Source organism: Microcaecilia unicolor, chromosome 6 (genome assembly GCF_901765095.1).
Source record: "Microcaecilia unicolor chromosome 6, aMicUni1.1, whole genome shotgun sequence".
Taxonomy (NCBI): domain Eukaryota; kingdom Metazoa; phylum Chordata; class Amphibia; order Gymnophiona; family Siphonopidae; genus Microcaecilia; species Microcaecilia unicolor.
The window spans coordinates 7,453,607-7,480,094 of record NC_044036.1 but is presented as its reverse complement, the minus strand read 5'-3'; the positions used below and the strand labels follow the sequence as shown (position 1 = coordinate 7,480,094).

The following is a 26,488-nucleotide window of genomic DNA, read 5'->3' as shown; positions in this document are numbered from 1 at the left end:
TTCCACATAGAGATCTGATTCCTCTGCATGTTCTCTTTCTGGACTCCTCTTCTGGGGTCCTGGTGGACACCCTTCCTTCTTTGCTTCTTTTCCTAGTGTCCTGACTGGGTACCCCAGACTCCTCCAACTATTGTTAGTAATATGTAATTTATTTTTCAAATCAAGCATGGTACCGGAAGATTGGAGGGTGGCCAATGTAATGCCAATTTTTTAAAAAGGCTCCAGAGATGATCCAGGAAATTATAGACCGGTGAGCCTGACGTTGGTGCTGGGCAAAATGGTAGAGACTATTATAAAGAACAAAATTACAGAGCGTATTCAAAAGCATGGATTAATGAGAGAAAACCAACATGGATTTAGTGAAGGAAAATCTTGCCTCATCATTCTGTTACATTTCTTTGAAGAGGTGAACAAACATGTGGATAAAGGTGAGCCGGTTGATATTGTATATCTGGATTTTCAAAAGGCATTTGACAAAGTACCTCACAAAAGACTCCAGAGGAAATTGGAGAGTCATGGGATAGGAGGTAGTGTTCTATTGTGGGTTAAAAACCGGTTAAAAGATTAGAAAACAGAGAGTAGGATTAAATGCTCAGTATTCTCAAAGGAGAAAAGTAGATAGTGGGGTTCCCCTGGGGTCTGTGCTGGGACCACTGCTTTTTAACACATTTATAAATGATCTAGAGATGGGAGTAACTAGTGAGGTAATTACATTTGCTGATGACACAAAATTATTAAAAGTTGTTAAATCGCAAGAGGACTGTGAAGAATTACAAGACGACCTTATGAGGCTGGGAGACTGGGCATTCATATGGCAGATGATGTTTAATGTGAGCAAGTGCAAAGTGATGCATGTGGTAAAGAGGAGCCCAAACCGTAGCTACATGATGCAAGGTTCCACATTAAGAGTCACCGACTAAGAAAGGAATCTAGGTATCATCGTTGATACGTTAAAACCCTCTGCTCAGTGTGTGGCGGCAGGTATTATTAGGAAAGGAATGGAAAACAAAAAATAAGGATGTTATAATGTCTTTGTATCACACCATGCTGGGACCACACCTCGAATACTGTGTGCAGTTCTGGTCAATGGAATTAGAAAAGGTACAGAGAAAGGCAACGAAAATGATAAAGGGGATGGGATGACTACCCTATGAGGAAAGGCTAAAGCAGTTAGGGCTCTTCAGCTTGAAGAAAAGATGACTGACAGGAGATATGATAGAGGTCTATAAAATAATGAGTGGCATGGAACGGGTAGACGTGAATCACTTGTTTACTGTTTCCAAAAATACTAGGACTAGGGGGCATGCAATGAAACTACAAAGTAGTAAATTTAAAATGAATCGGAGAAAATATTTCTTCATTCAACGTGTAATTAAGCTCTGGAATTCATTGCCAGAGAATGTAGTAAAAGCAGTTAGCTTAGCGGGGTTTAAAAAAGGGTTTGGCTAGCTTCCTAAAAGAAAAGTCCATAAGCCATTATTAAGATGGACTTGGAGAAAATCCACTGCTTATTTTGAGATTAAGCAGCATAAAATGTATTGTACTTTTTTGGGATCTTGCCAGGTACTTGTGACCTGGATTGGCCACTGTTGGAAACAGGATGCTGGGCTTGCTGGGCCTTCGGTCTGTCCTAGTATGGTAACACTTATGTACTTTCACAAGACACTACTAGCAAAATTCACAACAATGATCTCTCGCAACTATTCAGACCAATACTGTTCCCAGCTTTGGATATTTCTGTTGCATTTGACACAGTTGACCATTCTCTGCTGTTGGCAAGGTATTCTGATAGGCAGTCTTTGATGTCAGTACTACTACTACTACTATTTAGCATTTCTATAGCGCTACAAGGCATACGCAGCGCTGTACAAACATAGAAGAAAGACAGTCCCTGCTCAAAGAGCTTACAATCTAATAGACAAAAAATAAATAAAGTAAGCAAATCAAATCAATTAATGTGAATGGGAAGGAAGAGAGGAGGGTAGGTGGAGGCGAGTGGTTACGAGTCAAAAGCAATGTTAAAGAGGTGGGTTTTCAGTCTAGATTTAAAGGTGGCCAAGGATGGGGCAAGACGTAGGGGCTCAGATAAAGAGGGTTTATGAGCCTGTGCCATATCTTTTGTGTGATTCTAGACATGTTCTGCCCAATACTTAAAGCAATTTAATTAGGCAGGAGAGGGTCCTGCCCAGTTAAATCCAGTGGCATAGTCAGACACCAATTTAGGATAGGCCTAAGGGCAAAGTGAATAGGCTCAAAATGTCTTCTCTGCCCCCCCCCCCCCAACCTCAACAACTAAAGGAAATATCCAAGTGTAATTTCTTCTCCCCCTTCTCTCTCCCGACACCCCCTCCAAAGTAAATAAATATCTGTGCTGGCAGGAATCCCGAAGCCCCATCAGCTGAAGACCTCTTCCCCGATGAACGAACATACATCTTGGACAGTCGGTGGCAGTGTCCCTGAACAGCTACTGCCAACCTCCGCATATACTTAGTTTTGTGCATATGCAAAAACTGAGCATGAGTCTTGGTGGGGGGGGGGGGGGGGCAGCTGGCTATAGCTGCTCAGAGACATAGGAGCCAACTTTTCAAAATTATTGGGGGTGCTAAGTCCAATGGAAATGACCCCTCCCTGGACATATACAAGGAATTTTCTCAATATTGGGGGTGCTCCAGCACCCACAGCACCCACAGAGTCGGCTCCAATGCTCAGAGACACTGCTGCCGGGCACCCAAGATGTAAGTTTGTTAGGTGGGGAGGAGGTCTTTGGTAACAGGGCTTAGGGCTCCCCGCCAACCACAGTAAGAGAAAAAACATTTTGGGTGGGCCTGATCCTAAAATAGGTGGCTGTGGTATGGGTTAAATTGCACATGGTCACCTAATTGACAATATTGAGTGGCACTTAAGTGGACAGCGCTTCTAAATTTCACCACTAATCGCCCATCCACTGTCTGGTGAGTGCCTCGGCAGTCTGTGGGTAGAGCTTGGACTGAGCTTGGGAGGAACCAGTACTTAACTGGCTAACAGCAATATTCACATCATTAACCAGTTAAGTAAACAGCAAAAGTACAGTGAACTAGGAGTTGTGGCAGCCATTTTGTGCAAGGAATCATGACAGGCTGCAGCAAGTGGACATTGCTCACAGGTAAACCTGGGGAGGGGCCTGGTGTGTAGTGTACTGCCTTTGGGGATAGGAGAGAGGAAGGAGGGGCCTGGTCTGGGGTTTGCTGCCTTCAGGGGGTGAGGATTTGAAATCAGGATTGGGAACATTGAGGAATGTGTTTTGTCCTCTTAAGTGTCTTGTGTAGGTCCCAGCTGAATATTGGCTGGGATCCGCATAAGCTCTAGCAGCCTGTGCAATTTGAATTAGCCCTGGATAGTTAATGCTGGTGCCCGAATATAGCCTGGAATTAAATATATGCAGCTAATTCTGCCTGCAGGAGTCAATATTTTTTAAAAATGCCGACAGCTGTGGGCTAACAACCTGCCTGTTCATTATTATCAATACATTGATCTGTAACCACCCCTACAGCCCAAAGAAATCATAAAAAGGTGTTAAATCAGTGGAGCTTCCCAGGGTTCTGCATGATCTACTGTTCTCTTAAATATCTATCTCAGCCCTTTGTGCAAGATCTTTCGATTCCAAGGAGTATATTTTCCAAATTTCCTGTCATCTCAAAACGCTGTGCAGCCCCCAGTGCTATGAGGCATCAGTATGGTTGCACCAGCATGTTCTTACGTCCTGTTGCGCTCAGGATCATGACTTGCCTAGTCAGTTTTCTGTAGACGAGAATTCGATCAGTTTTGGCTCAGAGGGTCACTACCTTGGCTTTGTGTTTGATTTGCCTTTGTCAAAAATAGCACAGACTAAATTGTTATAAAGTCAGAATTTTTCAGAATTAAACTTTTACCAGACTAAAAAGCCTTTACCGTTTCAGGCATTTTTTTCTCTCCAGCTGATGCAGAATGTCATCGCCACCATGCACCATCTCTGCCCTCTGTCTCTTTACTCTCTCTGCTCCACAGCTTTTCACCACCTACCCAACCGTTTCTTCTCCCTAACCAGTTTATCTCCTCTCCCAACTTGTTCCCAACCAGTCTCCAACCCCACCAGCTACTTTCACAAACTCATGTGCTCTCCCATGCCAATGAAGGAGTATCAGTGCCCTGCAGCTCTAAGGCAGTGTAAGAGCCAGGCAGTGTTGTTGTAGGAGTGGCAGAAGTGTAACTGCAACTGTTGTAACAAGGTGAGGGGGGAATGGGCTTGCAGAGAGAGAGAGAAGTGGCATCTGTACCCCAGCAGCTCCATTTCATTATAATTGTTTTCTTTCCCATTGGTTCGCACTTCACCCAAATTGTATATGAGAATTAGAGAGCGGTGGTAGCCGTGTTAGTCCACTTTTAAAGGTAATCAATAGAAATACAAGAAAAGAAAATAAGATGATACCTTTTTTAAGTTAATCCAACAAAAAAGGTATCATCTTATTTTCTTTTCTCTGTTTTATTTCTATTGATGACTTATTTGAGAATTGAAAGCTCTGCATTATGCAGTGACATGTAAGTATTGCCGCAGGAGTTCTCATTAGTAGTCCATGGAATACAGCAAGGCTGGAACCTGTTGCACTCTCTGTTCAGTCTGTACGTGCAGTGCCTTCTGTCTTCTCTCCCTTTCCTCCACAGCCTAAGAAGCCAGATCTCTGGTTTCCATTTCTGCAGAGGGCTAACCCAAAGAGCACCTCGTCTTTGTTTAAAGTATAATCATTAGATAATCGATTAAGTGTTGTGAAGACTAACTTCAGGGCCGTGCCGATGCGGTAAGCGGGGCAAGCGCCGCAGGGGGGCGCTATCCTCTGGGGGGCACCGCCGCTGCGTGCTTACCCTGCCCTCCCGCTCCCATGTAGGAACTGGCCACCCTCTTCTCCCCCCCCAAGATCCCGTTCCTTTTTTTTTTCTTTTAAATTTACCTTCCTCCGGCAGCGCAGCGTCAGTGAAGGAGGCGGCGCTCCCAGTCCCGACGTCTCTAGCCTTCCCTTGTTCGCTGCTCACTGGCCCGCCTTTTTCTGACGTCATCCTTGACATCAGAAGAAGGCGGGGCAGTGAGCAGTGAACAAGGGAAGGCTAGAGACGTCGGGACTGGGAGCGCCGCCTCCTTCACTGACGCTGCGCTGCCGGAGGAAGGTAAATTTAAAAGAAAAAAAAAAGGAACGGGATCTTGGGGGGGGGAGAAGAGGGCGGGCAGTTCCTACATGGGAGCGGGAGGGCAGGGGAGAGAGGGGAATCGCTGCCTAGGAGCCAGGCAGGTGCGGGGGGGGGGGGGGGCGCCAACTGGTAGTCTGCAGGGGGGCGCCAGAGACCCTTGGCATGGCCCTGACTAACTTGTAGACATGTAGCAAGCTGAGAAGATATTGCACTTGACATATGTCGTCACTATAGGTAAAGGATAGAGACAATGGCTTTGTTCTGTTTTGCAGGCAGCAGTGATATATAGACTGATAGACATGAAGAATCGCTGCCTGGCATTCATTGAGAGCTGCACTCAGGTATGTGTCAGGTCTCTGGAGATAACCCGAGTAGAACTTAAATCCTACAGTGGAGCAGAAGCAATGAGTGAGGACAGTCCTGGAACTCCAGAATCTTCTGTGCAGTTAGGAAAATGAGTAGTATCTGCTCACTGCCTCAGTGAATGGTTAGTGTGTGCTCAGCGCAGTGCGTGATTAGTATCTGCTCACTAACTCAGGGCGGGAGTGAGGTGCATCTGCTGATATTAGGGGGTTCTCAGTACCCGAATAGCAGAGCTGCTTCTCTCTGTCTCGGTCTGTCAGTGGCTTTCCCTTGCACTGTCTTTGTGTGTTACAATATCTATCCTCTTAAATTCAAGATCACAGACACATAGAAGCCTGCATGTCCTGTGACAGAGCCAGCTGCTTCTTGCATGGATGCCTGTATTAATATTGTTTTGTGCCAGTTCTGCTGCTTGTGATCACTGTGAAATGAGGAGTGCTAGCTAGAATAAAAGACAGACAGCTCACTTTCCCATTCCTCCACCCCTCCTGCCCTCACACTTGAACTTTCTTTCCAGACTGCCAGCTGTCTGGCAGACCTCGGCATTTGGTTTGCAGTTTGCCAGTTGCTACGCTTGACAGCGTTCTGTGTGGGGGATGGAAAAAAATGGCCACACTCTATTATTACGAAACCCCTCCCTCAGCCTGCCAGTTTGTATCTGTTAACCTCAGGAGGTGTCTAAAAATACCTCTGAAATCTTCCTTGGCTCAGCCCCCAGTGAGGACTCCACTCTGCCCAGGTGCTTCAGACAGCTGGAAGTGATATGAAGTGGTAGCAGCACAAACCCTTTAGTTTTAATTTTCCTGCCCACACAATGACAAACGTTTGACCCTGGAAGTCACTATGGGGGTAGTTCAATAACAGGGCACCAGCATTTAGGTACCCCAGTACCTCGTAGTTAGACACTATTCTATACCAGCAGCTGGCCATCCGAATCCCATTACAGAATGCTGGCATAAGCCGGTATCATCGGACTTTACGCATACATGTCCTGCAGTTACAGCAGCCATAGACCTGGCGGTAACCACAGTCACATACTACTACTACTACTACTACTACTACTTAACATTTCTAAAGCGCTACTCGGGTTACGCAGCGCTGTACAGTTTTACAAATAAGGATAGTCCTTGCTCAAAGGAGCTTACAATCTAAAGGACGAAATGTCAAGTTGAGGCAGTCTAGATTTCTTGAATAGAGGTAAAATGGTTAGCTGCCGAATGTGACATTGAAGAGGTGGGTTTTGAGTAGGGATTTGAAGATGGGCAGGGAGGGGGCCTGGCGTATGGGCTCAGGTAGTTTATTCCAAGCATAGGGAGAGGCGAGGCAGAAAGGGCGGAGCCTGGAGTTGGCGGTGGTGGAGAAGGGTACTGAGAGGAGGGATTTGTCTTGAGAGCGGAGGTTACGGGTAGGAACGTAAGGGGAGATGAGGGTAGAGAGGTAATGAGGGGCTACAGATCGAGTGCATTTGTAGGTTAGTAGGAGAAGCTTGAACATAAAGCAGCAGGGACATGCATATCTTCCACTACCCATCCATTGCTCTCCCTTCTGTGCGTCCTTATGGCCCCACTATCACTTTTGTGGGTAAGGTGTGTAAATGCCAGGATTCTGCAAGAGGTATGTAAATGCAGTCAGAGCATTGCCCTTCAGAGGGGTCATGTTAGAAATCATTTCATTTCCATGGATGAACAGAACTGAATGAGGCACACAAGTAAGTGACATCCTAGGACAGCGCTGGGACAGGTGTGCAGTTCTTCCCACACCCAGCTTTCTTCTCAGCTGCTCAGTTTTTTGTTTCTTCTGCTCTGCCAAATGTACCTGTAACAAAGCTCTCTCTGCAGTCATTTTCTGTAGTTGTTTTTATCACTTTTTCGGTGTATTGATGAAGTTTCTGAATGCTCTCAGTCCTTAGGGTGCTGTAGAAACGCTTCTCCTCATCTCTAATGTCTTTTATTTGGTCATGCCAGCCCTCAATCCATTCTGCTTCAGCTGTAGAGGTCCTAGTGATGACCTAGAAAACTGCATGTTCCATAAATCCAGTCCTTGAGGACCACTAATCGCCCAGGTTTTCAGGTTATCCCTAATGTATATTTATACAATTTCTTCAACAACTGTTGGTACATGTATCAAACTATAAAGTATTTTTTACCTTTGTAGTTTTACAAAAATCTGAACTCAAATTGCTGCCCCTAGGAGTGGCCTAGTGGTTAGGGTGGTGGACTTTGGTCCTGGGGAACTGAGGAGCTGAGTTCAATTCCCACTTCAGGCACAGGCAGCTTGTTGTGACTCTGGGCAAGTCACTTAACCCTCCATTGCCCCATGCAAGCTGCATTGAGCCTGCCATGAGTGGGAAAGCGCAGGGTACAAATGTAACAAAAACAAAATAAAATAAAACCTAAACACATATCAACACAATCAATCATTCTCACAGCAATTTCTCTTACAATTTTAAGAATTACTTAATCCTAAATACTGAAGTCAGTCCATGTTTCCCCAAGTCTATTCCAATGGTTAAACATGGTATTTACCACGTTTCAAAAGTCTGTGAATTGAGCTTGAACTATATACAGTCCTCTGTTCAGTTTTACATTGACTCAAAATTCATATGACTGGTCTTATCCAACCAAATGTACTTGTACTCGTATATCCAAACTCTTGAAAACTTCTTCATAATCCGTAAAGAGAAACATGCAGCTGGTCTTCAACTTGTTACTGCCGTATGTCTACTGGTTCATGCTGGTTTCTTCTTATTGTAGTGGTGTAGCTGCCTTATGATGGCAGTAACAAGTTGAAGACCAGCTGCATGTTTCTCTTTACGGATTATGAAGAAGTTTTCAAGAGTTTGGATATACAAGTACATTTGGTTGGATAAGACCAGTCATATGAATTTTGAGTCAATGTAAAACTGAACAGAGGACTGTATATAGTTCAAGCTCAATTCACAGACTTTTGAAACGTGGTAATACCATGTTTAACCGTTGGAGTAGACTTGAAGGGGAAACATGGACTGACTTCAGTATTTAGGATTAAGTAATTCTTAAAATTGTAAGAGAAATTGCTGTGAGAATGATTGATTGTGTTGATATGTGTTTAGGTTTTAAGTATATGGGCAGCAATTAGAGATTTTTGTAAAACTATAAAGGTAAAAAAATACTTAATAAAGTTTGATATATGTATCAACAGTTGTTGAAGAAATTGTATAAATATACACAGTACAACTAGTAATTGAAAGTGTACCTATAGGATAACGGTGGTTAGTAATGAATATTTATGAGAGATTTGCATACTATGTAAGCTAGAAATCTCCTTCATGCATATTTATTATGCATATCCTGAAAACTTGACCCATGGTGGTGGCCCCTACCTCGCTTCAACCACTTTCTTGATGCCTTCTCTGTGGTCATAGAGCACCAGGCAATCCGAGTCAAGAGGATCAGCCACCACCTGAAGTCAATATTCCCACCTGTGCTCAGGCCCAAAACAGCCAGACACAGAGGAGCAATTTCTGGAGTCTACTCCACCTAGCAAGCTTGCATGGAGCTTCAGCAGATGACATCCTGTAAGCAATCAGTTTGCTCAGCCCAGTGCATTGCCATTGTAGTCATCTTAAACATGACCAGCAGAGCCTTCCAGGCACACAGGCTGCCCACCATGATTGCACCAGGGGCGTAGCTAGACCTCGAGGTGGGAGGGAGCCAGAGCCCAGGTTGGGGGGGCATTTTGCTCACCGACCCCCTTCCGCCGCCGCTGTACATCTTGGCTGGCCAGGGTCCCCAACCCCGCCAGCTGAAGCACCGCCACCACAAATACCTTGGCTGGCGGAGATCCCCAACCTCAGCCAGTTAAAGACTTCGTCCAGCGCTGGTCTCTGGCATCGCCGCATTGCCTGTCCTGCTTTCTCTTCCCCTCACGTCTGGCACGCTCCTTTTAGTGAAACTGAGCATGCTCAATTTCACGAAAGGAAGCATGCCCGACGTGAGGGGAAGAGAGAGCAGGGCAGGCAATGCGGCAGCACTAGACAAAGTCTTCAGCAGTTGGGTACCCCCACCAACCAACCAGGGGCCCAGAGCACATTTGGGGTCCCAGGCCCCCGTGGCCCCACCTAGCTATGCCACTGTGCTGCTGCAAGCTTCCACTCACAGTTGCAGCAATCTTCCACTGTGCAATCGTTCTAGCCTCCCGCTGCTCACTTGCTGGACAGAATCTATCTTCTATGCTCATTTCACACTTTCTGTAGAGATGCCAGCTTATCTCATTTTGCAGGCCATGCTAAAGAATTATATTAAAGGTTCTTCTGACTGACAACCTCTGTTCCAGTTGTGAATCGCCTAAAGACTGCTTGGACATTGTGTAATGTTTCTTTCATTTTTATAATGTGTCTGCTCATTTTGGGTGGACTTTGATAAATCTCATGTTGATGTATTGTTCTCCTGCAGCTTTTTTCTACTAAGCTATACCTTTTCTGTTCTTGCCACTGATGGGCGCTATGATAGTGATGTTGCAGTATATCATATGATGTGCATGTAAACAGTGTCAGCTGAATATATTTTCTTCCTTTACGCTTGCTCGTAAGCCTCTTTCAGCTATTCTAAGTGCATTTTTCACTTAGTTATTATTTAACCTCAGGGGAAGAACCCAGGAATGCACCCCAGTACTTCTTTTCAGCCATCCTGGGCTCTTATGTCTTCTTATTCATAGTCAAATGTGGACATAAGTACTTTAATAGGCAAATAGCAAATTAAAAAAAGAGAGAACAGAGAACAAAACATTTCTTTCTGCTCAACCATTAGGGAGTTGACAATAGCACTTTCTCAGTAATCTCATAAGTCATCACAGGGGTTTTCCAGCATTTTCTCGAGTTACATTAACTATGTAACATCACAGCCACAAAAAAATAATAATAATGAGAAATCAAAACAGGATCTGGAATAAATAGGTCAATACTTTTTCTTTCCTTGGACAGTAGATCTTGTGTGGACATCGTACCAACCCACACAAGCTTTGGCCGTTGGATTTTTCTGTACCTTTTTACAGTAGCCTGTTTTTCAGTTTTAATATGGACTGATTCATTTTGCAGGTTTATAGAGATTTCATTCAGTTTCTCTGACTCGTCAGCTTCGAATACCATTTCTGGCACCGGTATCTCTCCCAAATCTTCCTCGGTGAAGACCGAAGCAAAGAATTCATTTAACCTCTCTACAATGTCTTTGTCTTCCCTGATTGCCCCATTTACCCCTCGATCATCTAGCAGTCCAACTGATTCTTTTGCCGGCTTCCTGCTTTTAATATACCTAAAAAAATTTTACTATGTGTTTTTGCCTCCAACGCAATCTTTTTTTCAAAGTCCGTCTTAGCCTTCTTTATCAGCGCTTTGCATTTGACTTGACATTCCTTATGCTGTTTCTTATTATTTTCAGTCAGTTCCTTCTTGCATTTTCTGAAGGATGTTCTTTTAGCTCTAATAGCTTCCTTCACCTCACTTTTTAACCATGCTGGCTGTCGTTTGGTCTTCCTTCCTCCTTTTTTAGTACACGGAATATATTTGGCCTGGAATTCCAGCATCCACGCCTGATGTAAATTTTGACCTTCGCAGCTGCTCCTCTAAGGTTTCGATTCAAAGTGGCTTACAGTTTACAGTTAGGTGCAATTACAGAATGTATACAGTTAGAATGTGATTTAGAACATCATTAGTTTATGTAGATAACGATAGATGTTTTTGAAAAAGTAGGTCTTACGTTTTTTTCTGAACTGAAGATAATTAGTGATGCTTCTTGTGACCTTGGGTATTGAGTTCCATGATGGATTGTTAAAGATGGAACGTTTTGATATAACAGACATATTCTCGGTGAGAGGTGAATGCTTTCAATGGACCTAGGAGCGTTTTTGGGCTACGTTACAATCCACTGCACGCAGTAGAATCCTTCAGCTATAGATTCATTGGACTGAAATTTGTTGTTTTGTTCCGAACAGCAGTGATCATTTCACATCTGGGGGGGGGAATTAAAGGGGGGGTGTTGACTTTGTAGGGTGGGAAGGAGGGAAGGGAGAAAATATTTTATCAGAAATACTGTTGAGTTTTGCATCGTCTACTGCCAAACTTGCTGCTTTGTTGTGATGAGTATGTTGTAATTTTGTCATCACTTGGTTAATGAAGATGATTTAAACACAAAATGGTGCTGTAAATGATCAGATGACCACTGGAGGGATTAAGGCATGACACAGTGGTCACTGACCCCCTCCCATCCCCCAAAGATGTGAAAGAAACGTATATACCAGCCTGTATGACAGCTTCCGATGTTATGGCCGGGCCTATTAGAGCAGCAAGCAGGTCCCTGGAGTATCCTAGTGGTCGGTGCAGTGCACTATGGAGAAGGGGTCCCAGGCCCATATTGCACTTGTGGTGGAAAGTGTGAGCTCTCCAACACCCACCAAAAACCTATTGTACTCAATCCGCAATTAATATGTATGAAAGAGATTTGCATATTATGGATGCAGTGTATGCAGATCAAGTTCATGCATATTCATTGTGGATATCCTAAACCTGACTGGCAAGGGGGTACTCCAGGACCGACTTGGGAAACACTAGTCTAGATGTACCATCGGGCTGACCCATTATAGCTATTCATATGTTATGTTTTTAAGGATTCCCGTTAACTGTGAGTATTTGGGTTTTGTTTGATGTAACACTTTCAGTGTTTATTTATTGTGAACATTTATATCCCACATATTCCCACCAAGGCAGGCTCTATGTGGCGTGCAATGTTAGGAGAGTTTAGATTTTACTAATCTATGTTTTTAGAATTGTTTTCACTTGAATTTTTCATGGTGTTTACATTGTTGTGATTTTATATTTATTATTGTACATTACCATGAGCTATGGTTGGAAAGTCAGTATAGATGTGTAAATAGATTAAATTGATATTGATATTCACCTCTCCTCAGTGGAAAGAAGTGCTATGCCATTGATTTACAGTAAGAGGAACAAGTCATTGAGCCATGCTTTGTACACATTTCTTTGTCATAGGAGGTGATCAGAAGCAGGAGTTTCAGGGAGATGTCTGCACCAGCCCTGCTATGCATGCTGCAGAGTGATCGGCTGACAGCTGATGAAGTGGAACTGATCCGTGCTGTCCGAGAATGGGCACATGTCAATTCAGTGAGTGCTGAGGGATGAACATGACATGACAACCTTGCAGGCCAATCCTCTTGTCACTAGCTGTGTTGGTCCTAACACAGTGTGGCTAACCTTGGGCTTGTCCTATCTCTTTTCAGCCCAGCATAAAGTCTGGACCTCTCTTAATTTTCATGTAATTTTTCACTTCTAGCCCACTTTTATGAACAGTTGATTTGAAGCAGAGTATAAACATAATGAAATACTATTTACAGGTAAAATCACATTGGGGGTAATTCTGTAAAATAGGTGCTAACAATTACATGCCTATTAATGTTTAGAATAATGGTGAAGGAGACAGGTGCACAATGCTCAATCACTCCTGCTTCTACTGGTGCTGGGTTCAAAATGGTGCCAGTGACCCCTAGTGGAGGCCTTGCAGTACTACTGCTAGGGGGTCAAGATGCTATATTGCTCTTATATAGCATCTTGACCCCCTAGTGGTAGTACCACAAGATTACAGGTAGGGGTTGGTGGCACTATTTGGGGATCTCCTAGACCACAAGGGATTGACTGAGGTAGGCCCAGGAAACTATGGAGGGGATGGAATATAGGGGGAGGGGTTGTCTTTACTGCTCCAGACCCTTTAAGATGGTGCCCAAGCACATCGAGACATGCATTAGTCACCCAGTGTTCCTGGACAGAAAAACTAACACCAGTTCTGAGCTGGTATTATTTTTCTGCAAATAACACTGCTTGCAGAGTTCAGTATAAAGCTTTTACATCTCACTATTATGCAGCGTGCGGAGACTTACACTAATGTGCATTGCAGTTAAATAACAAACAGTTTTGCCGTGTAATGCACATTTAAGTGGCAGATATTATGCTTTATTTCCCTAATGCATGTTGGTAACTACCTCCCCTAATCATATATTCAGGTAGCTCCTTTTGATGAAAGCAGAAAAAGTCAAGCACGCATCGTTAATCAAATGAGCCTTTCAGTCTGACATCATACAGAATCTTAGTATTACACTCAGTCCTGAGGAAGGTTCAGAGCTAAACCGAAACACATATTTATTACTTTTCCAAAGCTAGGGCGAGTTGCAGTCAAGTACACAAGCTACTTCCTCCTGAAGAAAGCTTTCAATCTGAGGGCCTCATTTACTAAGCTTGTATTAATGTTTTCATGCATATCAGTTAGCTCAGCTTCAATACATGCATTAAGGCTTTGGCTGAGTATCAGCTGAGTTTCCAATAATACCATAGTACAGAGACTCTTTTGGCTGGTTTTGTGGATAATCGTAGGCTATGTTTAGATTGGGTTCTAGATTCATTATTGATAATGTTAGATATTAGTGCTGCTTTTGATGTTTTCTTGACCATAATCTTTTGTTGAGCCGATTGAGGGTGTTAGATTTTGGAGGTTTAGTATTGTCCTGGTTTTCCTCATTTTGTAGAGGGAGATGCATAAATTTAGGCAGTTATGAGCATAAATGTTAGTGTTCTAGAACCTGTGTATTCAAGATAAATACTAGTGTTCTAGCAGCCGTGTGTGCAAGATAAATGCTAGGGTTCTAGTGTCTGTGTATGCAAGATAAATGCTAGGGTTCTAGAACCTGTGTGTTCAAGATAAATACTAGTGTTCTAGCAGCCATGTGTGCAAGATAAATGCTAGTGTTCTAGTGTCTGTGTATGCAAGATAAATGTTAGTGTTCTAGAACCTGTGTATTCAAGATAAATACTAGTGTTCTAGCAGCCATGTGTGCAAGATAAATGCTAGGGTTCTAGAACCTGTGTATGCAAGATAAATACTAGTGTTCTAGCAGCCATGTGTGCAAGATAAATGCTAGTGTTCTAGTGTCTGTGTATGCAAGATAAATGCTAGGGTTCTAGAACCTGTGTGTTCAAGATAAATACTAGTGTTCTAGCAGCCGTGTGTGCAAGATAAATGCTAGTGTTCTAGTGTCTGTGTATGCAAGATAAATGTTAGTGTTCTAGAACCTGTGTATTCAAGATAAATACTAGTGTTCTAGCAGCCGTGTGTGCAAGATAAATGCTAGTGTTCTAGAACCTGTGTATGCAAGATAAATACTAGTGTTCTAGCAGCCGTGTGTGCAAGATAAATGCTAGTGTTCTAGTGTCTGTGTGTTCAAGATAAATACTAGTGTTCTAGCAGCCGTGTGTGCAAGATAAATGCTAGTTTCCTTAGCATCCCTCCGGACCGGCCCAGGATTGGACTGATGGGTTGTGCACGCCTACCAGCAGGTGGAGACTGAGAAAAAAACTCTGACTCTAGAGAGCCAATGAGAGCCCTGGTCATGTGACCCTAGTCCCAGTATTTTCTCAGTCTCCCAGCAGGTAGGACGTGAGCCTATTAGTCTCTCTTTTTGGTATTTGTAGATATTTTCTTTATTGGTTCTTCTGTGCCCAGGAATTTTATTGAGGTCATTCCTGATACTAAGTGCCTTAGTGTTCAGCCTCTGGGGTGTTAAACTCGGGTGCCCCGAGTCCCTCCCCCCTATTTCCTCCCCATCTCCCTTCTGGTGTATCCCCACACAGCTTTATTAATAACTAAGGGAAGGGCTACCCTTTCATTGTAAAGGAGTATTGCCTTTGGGAGAGGCAGCCAGTATTTAAAAAAAAAAAAAAAAAAAAAGAACTGAAACAGCTGAGTAAGCTATCTGTTCCCCGCTGACTTAACGAGCAGGCAGCTCTGTCAGGCAGCTCTGTGTTTTCAACTCTGTGGGTTTCAGCACCTGTTTTGAAAAAAAAAAAAAAAAAAAAGAGCTTTGAGATAGGGGAAGCGAACGAAGGCAAGCAAGTACCCTTTTAGTGCTTTATTGCTCCTGTCAGCCCTTGGGTTTTTAGCTGCTAAATAGGCGTTTTAAAAAGGCGCGAACCGCGTTGCCGCTTTCTCGCGAGTGCTCGCTTGTTGCCGCGATGGCGGAGAAGTTGAAAAGATGTGCAGTCTGTCAGCGTCGGGGGGTTAATGCCTCCGGCGCCTGTAAATTTTGTACAGCGCTTGACATGCCCGCCGTTTCTCTTCCTCCGCCGGTTTTGCCTTCGGTTCCGTCGGGGGTTCCGATTTCGCCGTCGCGCTCCCTCGCTCCTACTTCGGAGATCTCTGGCTTAGAAGCGCCCGCGGCAAAAGGGCCGCGAACGGCGGCCATTTTGTCTCCTGCTCCTTCAACGTCGGGTGCCGCGTCTGGCCCTTTAAACTCCGCGATTTTGGGAGATTTAAATACGGAGGTCCTGGCACATTCGACAGCCACTCAGGGAGGAGGTTTTCCCCCTGAGTTTGTTATTCAGATGTACCAGGCCTTCCTGATGCAGCGAGAGGGGCCAGCAGCGGGGCTGGCAGGGACTACAGCGGGGCTGTCACGGGCTATGGGCAGTTTGGTTCCTACTGCAGCTAAGCCTAGGACATGTGAGTTTCCTTCAGATCTGGTACCAGAGCATACTTCAGACATGCCTTTTTTGGAGGAAGAGGAAGACTTAGGACCGGCACTTAATGAGCTGGCTTGGGAGGATCCTTCCTCTTTAGATCCTGACTCTGTTCCTTTGGGCCAGGGGGAAGATCCCTCGGTGGCTAGAGTGTTTCATAAGGAAGATTTACAGGATCTTATTGTTATGGTGGCTACTACTTTAAATTTTGATGATCAGCCTCCAGCTTCACAAGTCCGTAAGGTTGATTTGTTGGTTAAGGGCTCTAGGGCTTCCAGCAAGACCTTTCCTATGCATGAGGACATTTGGGATGTCATTAAAGCGCAGTGGGAGGTCCCGGATGCTGCTTTTCGGCCTACTAGATCCATGTCTCGTTTATATCCAGTGCCCGAAGCTGATAAAGCACTTCTTAAGCTGCCAGTGGTTGATGCTGTGGTCTCTGCGGTTACTAAACGCAACACAGTCCCAGTAGATGGAGGAACGGCGCTTAAAGATACTCAAGACAGGCGTTTGGACTCTCTTTTGAAGCATAATTTTGAGGTTTCCTCTCTGGCAGTGCAGGCGGCCATTTGCGGATCTTTAGTGGCCAGGGCCTGCTTTCGTTGGGCCGAGAGAGTCTTGGATAGATCTTCGGATGATCTTGCAGCTATAGATGTCGAGGTGGCAAAGATTGAAACGGGCTCTGCTTTTTTAGCCGATGCCCTATATGACCTGTTGAGGGCTTCTTCTAAATCTTTGGCCCTGGGAGTTGCAGCTCGCCGCTCTCTTTGGTTGAAAGGTTGGTCGGCAGATGCGGCCTCCAAATCTAAGTTGAGTAAATTTCCCTTTAGGGGGTCATTTTTGTTTGGAGAGGATTTGGACAAATTGGTTCACTCCCTAGGAGACTCTAAGGTGCCTCGTCTCCCTGAAGATCGGCCTCGCCTATCCAGTCGGGGTGCCTTGTTTGGACGTGGTAGGCTAAGGTCTTTCCGTAGATTTCAGCCTGATAAAGCTTCTCAGCCTCAGAGATCGCGTTTCTTTACCAGGAACCAGTCCTTTCGAGGTTACCGCAGAGGAGGCAGATTCTCAAGCGGCAATTTTCGCTCCCCTGCGCGTACTTCCCAATGAAGGTGCGAGGGCCCCTTCTCTGGTACCTGTCGGAGCTCGGCTTTCTCAGTTTTATCAGAGGTGGGCCCACATTACATCAGATCAGTGGGTCTTGGAGGTGGTTCGAGACGGATATGCCTTAGAATTTGCAAGGCCTATTTCAGACGCCTTTCTGGAGTCTCCCTGTCGCTCTCCACTCAAAGCGCGTGCGGTTCGGGAGACTCTACAGAGGCTCTTAGATCTTCAGGCGATTTATCCAGTTCCTCCTGCCGAGTACAAGCAAGGTCGGTATTCCATTTACTTTGTGGTGCCCAAAAAGGAGGACTCCCATCGTCCTATTCTCGACCTCAAAGCTGTCAATCGCGCTCTCAAGGTCACCAGTTTCAGGATGGAGACCCTTCGGTCAGTCATAGTAGCAGTGCGCAAGGGAGAGTATTTAACAGCTTTGGATCTGACAGAAGCCTATTTGCATATTCCCATTCGTCCTGCTCACCACAAGTTTTTGCGTTTTGCAATTCTAGGCCGGCATTATCAGTTTCGCGCTCTGCCTTTCGGCCTGGCGACGGCGCCGCGCACATTTACCAAAGTGATGGTCGTGGTGGCAGCGGCTCTCAGGAAGGAAGGGATTCTGGTTCATCCCTACCTGGACGACTGGTTGATAAGGGCAAAGTCTTATCAGGAAAGTTGTCAGGTCACGGAGCGAGTAGTATCGTTCCTGCAGTCCCTAGGTTGGGTGGTGAACATTGCCAAGAGCCGTTTGGTTCCCTCTCAGTCTCTAGAGTATTTGGGGGTCACCTTCGATACTGCGAGGGGTCGAGTTTTTCTTCCGCAGGGCAGAATCCTAAAGCTCCGGTCTCAAGTTCTGAATTTGATGCATCTGAAAGTACCGTGTGCTCGAGACTATCTTCAGGTTCTCGGTTCCATGGCTGCCTCGATAGAAGTAGTTCCCTGGGCCAGAGCTCACATGAGATCTCTTCAGTGGTCTCTTCTGACCCGGTGGTCTGCTCAAACAGATTCCCTTCTGGTGAGACTGCCTTTGCGGCTCCGGGAGCGAATCTCTCTGTTTTGGTGGCTACGGATGCAGAATCTCAATGTGGGGATGCCGTTGGAGCCTCCGCGGTGGATTCCTCTAACAACAGATGCCAGTCTCCGAGGCTGGGGGGCTCATTGCCTGGACAAGTGGGCCCAGGGCCTCTGGTCGCCGCTGGAAGCAGTTCAATCCATCAACTTTCTGGAGACCAGGGCGATTCGGTTAGCTCTGCTGCACTTCGGTTCTCTTCTGGAGGGCACAGCTGTGCGAGTTCTTTCGGACAACGCCTCGGCAGTAGCCTACATCAACCGCCAGGGAGGTACGAGGTGCCGTCTCCTGTGTCGGGAAGCGGAGAGTCTCCTGGCGTGGGCGGAGATTCACCTCACGGCCATCTCAGCCTCGCATGTGGCAGGAGTGGACAACGTGCAAGCAGACTTCCTCAGTCGTCACACTCTCGATCCCGGGGAATGGGCTCTGAGCGATCGGGCGTTTCAGTTGATAGTACAGCGTTGGGGTCTTCCAGTACTAGATCTCTTCGCCTCCAGGCTCAACTCCAAAGTTCCTCGCTTTTTCAGTCGCCGAAAAGATGTAAGGGCGGCAGGGGTAGACGCCCTCTTGCAGCAATGGCCCTCCGGCCTTCTTTACGCGTTTCCTCCATGGCCACTAATAGGTCGTCTCCTTCAGAAGATCGAAGACCACGGGGGGCCGATCATTTTGGTGGCACCGGACTGGCCTCGGCGTCCCTGGTACGCGGATCTCCAGCGTCTGTCCGTGGCGTCTCCTCTTCGTCTTCCGGCACACAAGGCGTTGCTGGTTCAAGGACCAGTTCTACATCCAGATCCAGCTCGATTTTGTCTTACGGCTTGGCTCTTGAACGAGCTCGTTTAACTAAGCGAGGATTTTCAACGCCAGTGATTTCTACCATGCTGCAGTCTCGTCGCCGTTCCACTTCATTAAACTATATTCGCACGTGGAGAATTTTTGAGGATTGGTGTGCAGAAGCTGACATTGTTCCTTTTCGGGCGTCAGTACCTCAGATGTTAGACTTTTTACAGCGAGGTTTTGATAAGGGGCTCTCTCTTTCGTCGCTGAAGGTGCAGGCGGCAGCTCTGTCCTGTTTCAGAGGTAAAATAAGGGGTAAGTCTTTGGCTAGTCTTCCCGAGGTGGCTCGTTTTTTGAAGGGGGTCTGCCTTCTTCGTCCTCCGGTCAGATCGGTTTTTCCATCTTGGGACCTTAATCTGGTGCTTTCGTCTCTGACAAAGCCTCCTTTTGAGCCTTTACAAACATGTTCTCTGAAGGATTTAACGCTTAAGACGGTGTTTTTGGTGGCTATCGCGTCAGCTAGAAGAGTCTCAGAGTTGCAAGCTTTTTCCTGTAGATCTCCATTTCTGGAATTTTCTAAAGAGCGAGTGGTCCTTCGGCCGGTTCCTTCCTTTTTGCCCAAGGTACTATCTCGGTTTCATATGTCCCAGTCGGTTTTTCTTCCTATTCTGGGATCCTCCTCCGGAACGCAGGAGCAGCGAAAGTTGCATACTCTGGATGTTAGGAGAGTACTTAAACGGTATCTTGCGGTTACGGAGGACTTCCGTCGATCGGACCGCCTCTTTCTGCTATTTGCTGGTCACCGCAAGGGCCTGGCAGCTTCTAAGCCTACTTTGTCTCGGTGGATCAAAGAAATGATAGCGTCTGCTTATCTCTTGGCAGACAGACCAGTTCCGGCAGCGCTTAAAGCTCATTCTACCCGGGGGCAGGCAGCCTCGTGGGCGGAGTGTTCCTTGGTGCCTCCAGCGGAGATCTGTAAGGCAGCGACTTGGTCGTCACTTCATTCTTTCTCTAGGCATTACAGGCTAGATGTACAGTGTCGTCAGGAGACCGTCTTTGCATCTCGCGTACTCACAGCGGGTTTGCTGGGGTCCCTCCCTTAGGACTACTGCTTTGTTACGTCCCATCAGTCCAATCCTGGGCCGGTCCGGAGGGATGCTAAGGAAGGAGAAATTAGACCTTACCTGCTAATTTGCTTTCCTTTAGTCCCTCCGGACCGGCCCAGGTCCCTCCCGTGTTCTATGGTTCTCAATTTTACTGTGTACAGAGATGCAACTGTCGTCTACAGAGCTGTTCTGCTAGTTAGACAGTTAAAGGAGATACATTATGTTCTACAAGAAATACATTAAATGTTTTGCAAGTTCTCTGGTTATTCAGTTCATAATATTATACAACTTGCACAGTTTATGGGATACACATTTCTGTACATAATTGGCCATGCCACGGCTCTGAACTGAGTTGTTGGTGCGCCCAGTGTCACGGCGAAGCTGTAGTTTAAGCACGTTGGTTTCTCTCGTGCTGCCTGGCTGCTTAAATTCCTCAGGGCACAGAATATAGGTCCTTCTTTTCCTTTCTGCTTGGTTATTCAAATACTGAGACTAGGGTCACATGACCAGGGCTCTCATTGGCTCTCTAGAGTCAGAGTTTTTTTCTCAGTCTCCACCTGCTGGTAGGCGTGCACAACCCATCAGTCCAATCCTGGGCCGGTCCGGAGGGACTAAAGGAAAGCAAATTAGCAGGTAAGGTCTAATTTCTCCGTTCTAGTGTCTGTGTGTTCAAGATAAATACTAGTGTTCTAGCAGCCGTGTGTGCAAGATAAATGCTAGGGTTCTAGAACCTGTGTGTTCAAGATAAATACTAGTGTTCTAGCAGCCGTGTGTGCAAGATAAATGCTAGGGTTCTAGAACCTGTGTGTTCAAGTTCTAACCACACCTCTGACCAACCCATGCCCCGCCCAGATCTACGTCCCCTTGCAATAAACTAGAAGTTAAGTACTTTGCATGGTGTATATAAGTGCCCATTTACACCTGATGTAAATGGACACCATAAATGTAGGTGAGCCAATTCAAGTTTATGTTAGTATCCTGTAACAGCAAGTTAGCACACAGGGAAATCTAACAGGAGAGGCATCGCCCATGAAATGTTCAGGCCACTGGGAGACCCCATCTCAGTGAGGTTCTGTAGGAAAAATCTGGTAAGGATATTGAGAGAATGGGGCAGTTCAGAGAAAGGAGCAGGGTCTGTAACCCAAACTCTGCAAAGAGGCTTAGGATATATTCTGTTCTACAATTTATATTCTGATTATTTTGTATTAATTCAAGGCAGATTACAATATAAGGAGTCTCCTACGTAAACGAAAAGAAGTTACAGCAAATCATAAAACCAAAAGTTACAGATAAAAACCATAAATTAACCAATTTTGAGAACAGGTCTTTTGAAATAAAATAGAAGAAGGGATATGTCTTGTTTGTAAAGGGTGTCATTCCATATTTTTGCACTCTGAAAATGAAAAGAACGTTCTAGCATTAACTTAATCCTTCTTCTCCCTCTCTAAGTTCCCCCCCTCCCCCCCCCCCCAAAGGTCTTTACCATACATGTACCTTAACATCACCTTGTTCATACCAGAATCGGCTAACGCTGTTTACGGTACTATGTAAGCCACATTGAGCCTGCAAAAAGGTGGGAAAATGTGGGATACAAATGTAACAAATAAAAATCTTCTTAGCTGTGGGATAACCTAATTTGAGAATAGTGGTTGATCGACAAAGCATCTGGGAGAGAGTTAAGGAATACATACCATGTAAAGATTTTTAAACTAAACAAGCCACTTACACTGTATGCACTGGAAGAGAGAGGGGAAACATTCAGATACACAGCAGGTTTCTGTAAAGTATAACAAGGACACAGCACTTTCCACAAGAACTAAGGAGTCATGATGTGATGCTGGCAGTGTAAATCTAAGGAAATGTGTAGGTTGAATACCAGATCTTCAGGGACAGATACAGAGCAGGTTGTAAGTGTGAAGGACAGGGATCTAAGAAATAATAAGGGGCTATATTGGCTATAGAATAAGTGGGGGGGGGGGGGGTAAGTGGGGCTAGGTGAAGAGGTCCTAATCTTCTGACTCCTGCCATGTTACACTCTTACTGTGTGACGATTTCTCACAACACCAGATTTAGGACTTAGCCCCAATTCTGCTCTTTGTGTATTATTTATTCAGTACTTTTCAGGAAGAGTAAGTGCAGCAAAAATATTCTCAATTTTGCTTGATTTTCTGTGGTTATTGCTTTGCTCAGTTGTTAAATTTGCTGTGAAGAGTTCTGCTGCCTGTGGAAGGATCCCTGTCAGCTGTGAGGGAGTGGGACAGGCTGGGGCAAATCCTGTCCTACCCCTTGCCCTCTGTCTTTCAGGTAGTTCTTGACACTCCAGTTCTGCAGATTGCAGCAGAGGTCGTGGATGAGATACGTCTCTTTCTCCTTTCTCCAGATGAACTCACTACCCTCGAGAAGGAGAACAGAAAAGATCAATTTATTCCGGTATGGAGTCAAGTCTTACCCCTTTCCCCTTCCTCTATCTCTGTCCTTCATGTGACCTTCAAATCCTGTCCTACCAATGGAGTGCTCCCCCATCCCAGAGGCAGGTACATAATTAAAATGTGGTGTGTATGGCCAGTTTTACACTCCTGTTGCTCACAGCACACTTCCCGTGAGAATTTGAGCAGAATTCTGTTGGACTCAGAAATGATCAGACAACATAATTGGGTTGTCAGTTCTAGGTCTTCTTGGAGCAGGTCTCTTCTACCTCAGATTCCAGCATTGGGCTTTCTCACTCTCCTAACTCTTGTTGAAGGTGCCTGTTTTGCTATTCTTTTTCTTCTGCTACTCTATGGCCCTTCTCTGCTCAGTTATTTGGGGCAAGGATTAGGTCCTGTGATTCTCCTTAGGAAAACATACATAAGTTATACAAATCACATATAAATTACAAACTTAACTGCACTAAATAATGCAAGCTCACTCACTGATCTGCATTAAATTGTATGAGGATGCTCATTCATCTGCCACTTATATTAATTAGCTCTTTAAAAAAAGCGTCTTGAAACAAATATGTTTTTAACTGTTTCTTAAATATGAACAAAGAATACCATGACTGCAAGCTGGGCCAGTAAGGAGCCTAAAGCTTCCACGCATGCTCCAGGCCTGTCCGATCCCAGCAGGAGCCAGCAGGCCTTGAACATGAGCAGATGCTCAAGGCCCTGCACCAGCCCAGCTACTGTACTTCCCTGTCAGCAGTAGCATCAGAGGCAGCATGCAGGCAGTACCAGTAAGGAGAAACACCAGTCACTGTGGGGCGAGAGAAGAGAAAGACGTGCTGGAAGGGAATGACAGAGGCACTAAAGAAAACTTATCGGACCTCTCCCTGCACTGCTTGAGTAGCAGTAAAAAGAAACATTGATCACTGCGGGGAAGGGGGGAAGAGAAAGACGTACCATCGCTGTGGAGGAAGACCAGAAATGTGTGCTGAACCAACTATAAAAAATCTCAGCTTACAGTTGAGTATATACAGTACTTAGTTTTTATACTTCCTTCCAAAAGCTCACACACAGATATTATTGGTTCATATTCTCAGAAAAGATCTGTGGAACATTCTCCCGAGCAGGGATTCCAAATGTTTCTCCTGCAACTGTACAGGAAGGTAGTACACTTGGAGTCCTGCTACACCAGCATCCTCTGGGACACCAAGGCTGGGAAATCTCTTTTTGCTTGCTTTATTTTCTCTATCTCCATCTGTCTACAACAAGTCCTTATCTGATGAGCAAAGAGGAGACCATCATCTTCTCCTTAGGGTTCATAACGTTTTGAAAGAAAAAAGCCTGAACACTGCCCTGCCACATGTCCCTCCCTTGCCCTGTTCCGGTGCCCCATCTCAAGAGATACAAAGGGTGGCCCATCCCAAAGAATGATATTGAAGGCCAATGAGTACCAAATCTATATCCCAAATGCAAGGCCATAGCAAGCTATGTACGGCCACTGCAGCCGAAGCCTTCCCTTGGCTTCCCTTGTGCCGATGTTACCAAAGTGGACACCGTATGAGTTGGAGGCATGTCACATGGAGAATTAGGCGTTCACGATGCTCCTGCCCTAATGTACCACATTCATTGGCCTTCAATCTCACTTTTTGGGTCACCGTTGTCATCTCTTGGGGTGAGGCTTGGGAGCAGGGCAAGGGAGGGAACATTTTGGTGGTACAAAGGCACCTATTCTAATGCCTTTGGTATAGAATACTGTAAATTATGTACCTATTCTGTTGCATTTAGGTGCTAACATTTACGCCAGCCGTAGAACTGACGCGAATGTTAGTACCTGAATGTAACAGCGTTGATGCATAAGTGCCATCAGAAAATAGGTCATAGCCCTCGTAAAGTGAGCACCTAAACTACAGTGCTCAGCTGTAGAATTGCTTCCTAAGTACGTAGGTATCTAAATTTAGCTGCTCAGTCCTAGTCCATTTTCAGAAGAGTGGAAAATTAACCCTTTACTGTGAGGCCAACATCTGTATATTCTATGCTCTGCCTCACTTTTTGATTGTGACACATTTGCATTTATGCTGGAGGTTTTTGGGATTTTCTCAGAGATCCTAATTTTGTCTTTTGCACACAGGGCCTAGATTTGCAGTAGCTTTACGTTCTTTTGCAGACATCTGGAGTTGGGGATCCTCTGACTTTATCTACCTCTCCTTTTCCTCCTATCTGTGTCTTTAGGGCTGTACATTTTGCACACTTTATAACATTTGGATTTCTATAGAACCTTTCATCTATCAGGAACATGCATGCCAACCTATGTCTAGCTATGTCTGGATTCAGGGATAACGGGAGCTGCCCAGAGTTGGATTAGAACTGAAGCAGTCACACAGAGAATAAAATGAAAATCTGAGATTAGAAGTGGACTGTCTGTGGGGGCTGAGATTAGAAGCCAAAATGCATTTTTCTTGTGTGGTAGGTGGAGCAACATTAGTCATGTGATTTGAGCAAATATTTCTGTATGTGCAGCCCTCTTTAAATGTTTTTTCTGCCCCCTCCTTCCATGAATAAATACATAAAGAACAGCATAGATAGCAAAAGCACCAAGATTTGCCCCTTTTTAGAGAATGGCTGTGGAGGCCTGTTCAGAACGCAGATCTTTACATAGAGCTTCTGGGTTCTTTTCACAGGTGGAAAGGATTGCTGAGGCCTGGAAGTTTCATGCTCTGAAGAAAGGAGGTGGGGTCCAGCACCATCTGTTCTGCAGACGGAAGGGCACCCTTCCACGGGACCACCACAGATATCTCGACCCACACTACAAGTGAGGAGAAGAGGGGGGTCAAAGGTCAGCAGCTGGTGCTCAGGCCCTCTGTCATGTTGCATTTCTTGAAGCAAGGGAGGGCCTCTCATCCTCCAGGGAACTGAATATCTTAAAAAGTCACTGACAGACGACCAAAGCATAAATCACAGCAAATGCCACCTTTATATTTCAATTAATAGACTAGGTCTTTTATTATTGAAATATCAGAAAAGTGTATATATATGAATATGATATGTACACCTGTTAACACAGGCAGATCAGTATGTCAGTTCTATTAAGAGAGAGTTTTATTCTGCACCAAGTGGTCAACAAGTTTAATCTGGATAAAGCCTGGACTCAACGCCTTTGAGATGAAAATCTTGTGATCAGTGGGGGTGTTGGTAATTGGTAAGAGGGGGATCCATGTGCTTAGTAGCAGCTGCTGAAAGAAAGACAATGATACGGGAGCCCTGTGCATCAAAAGGAACAGTAAAGACTGCATCCATCATAAGCTGCAATAAGCTTAACCAAGAGGAGGTCGTGGAAGGGGCTACAGTGGAGCATTGTGAGGGTAAACTTCCTGAATAGTACTCCTAGGCCCAGATGCACAAAACCTAACGAGCCCACAACTTGCGTTTTAAACTGGTTCCAGCCAGTTTAAAACGCAAGTAGTTCACCCCGGGCATGCACTAAGGGCATTTTCCCTGCCACGGTAGCAGGCAACGAAAACGGAATGCAAATGATTGAAAAGCTATTATAATGAGCTGCAGTACCGTTGCAGCCCATTATAATCAGATGCACTACCGTTTTTCCGATTCCCTTACCGTAGGAACCCTAACGAGATGTCTGACCTCTTGTTAGGGCTCCTGTGAGGGAATCGGAAAGGAAAAGGGCCCCCAAAAAAGGTGTAAAAGAAAAAAAAAAAAGCAGGGAGCGCATGTGAGGGGCGTCCTTTAAGGACGTACTCTCCCTGCGCTTCTGAGAGACGTCTTTTTTTTTTTTTTTTTGCAGTTTTTTCTGCCGGCGCTCGTGTTTTTTTCCCCCCTTCTGAGTCTTCGCCGCGCCACTTACCCCTCCAACAGCGAAATTTTTCTATTTTCCTGGTTGCCGGAGAATCGGGAC

General features: G+C 45.3%; 1 protein-coding gene across 3 annotated transcripts in view; it reads left to right on the top strand.

Moving 5' to 3' along the window:
- The window catches only part of BTBD19 (BTB domain containing 19), a 235,661-nt gene extending 209,631 nt beyond the window's left edge, over positions 1-26,030 (top strand). For 2 of the 3 annotated variants that reach the window (XM_030206276.1, XM_030206277.1), the window contains 4 exons: positions 5,469-5,537; positions 12,581-12,712; positions 22,460-22,585; positions 25,257-26,030. In XM_030206276.1, the coding sequence (XP_030062136.1) occupies positions 5,469-5,537; positions 12,581-12,712; positions 22,460-22,585; positions 25,257-25,391 (462 nt within the window). In that variant the 3' untranslated portion in view covers positions 25,392-26,030. The remainder of the gene's footprint in view (positions 1-5,468; positions 5,538-12,580; positions 12,713-22,459; positions 22,586-25,256) is intronic. The other variant, XM_030206278.1, reaches the window with a different exon arrangement.
- The last annotated feature ends 458 nt before the right edge of the window (positions 26,031-26,488 follow it).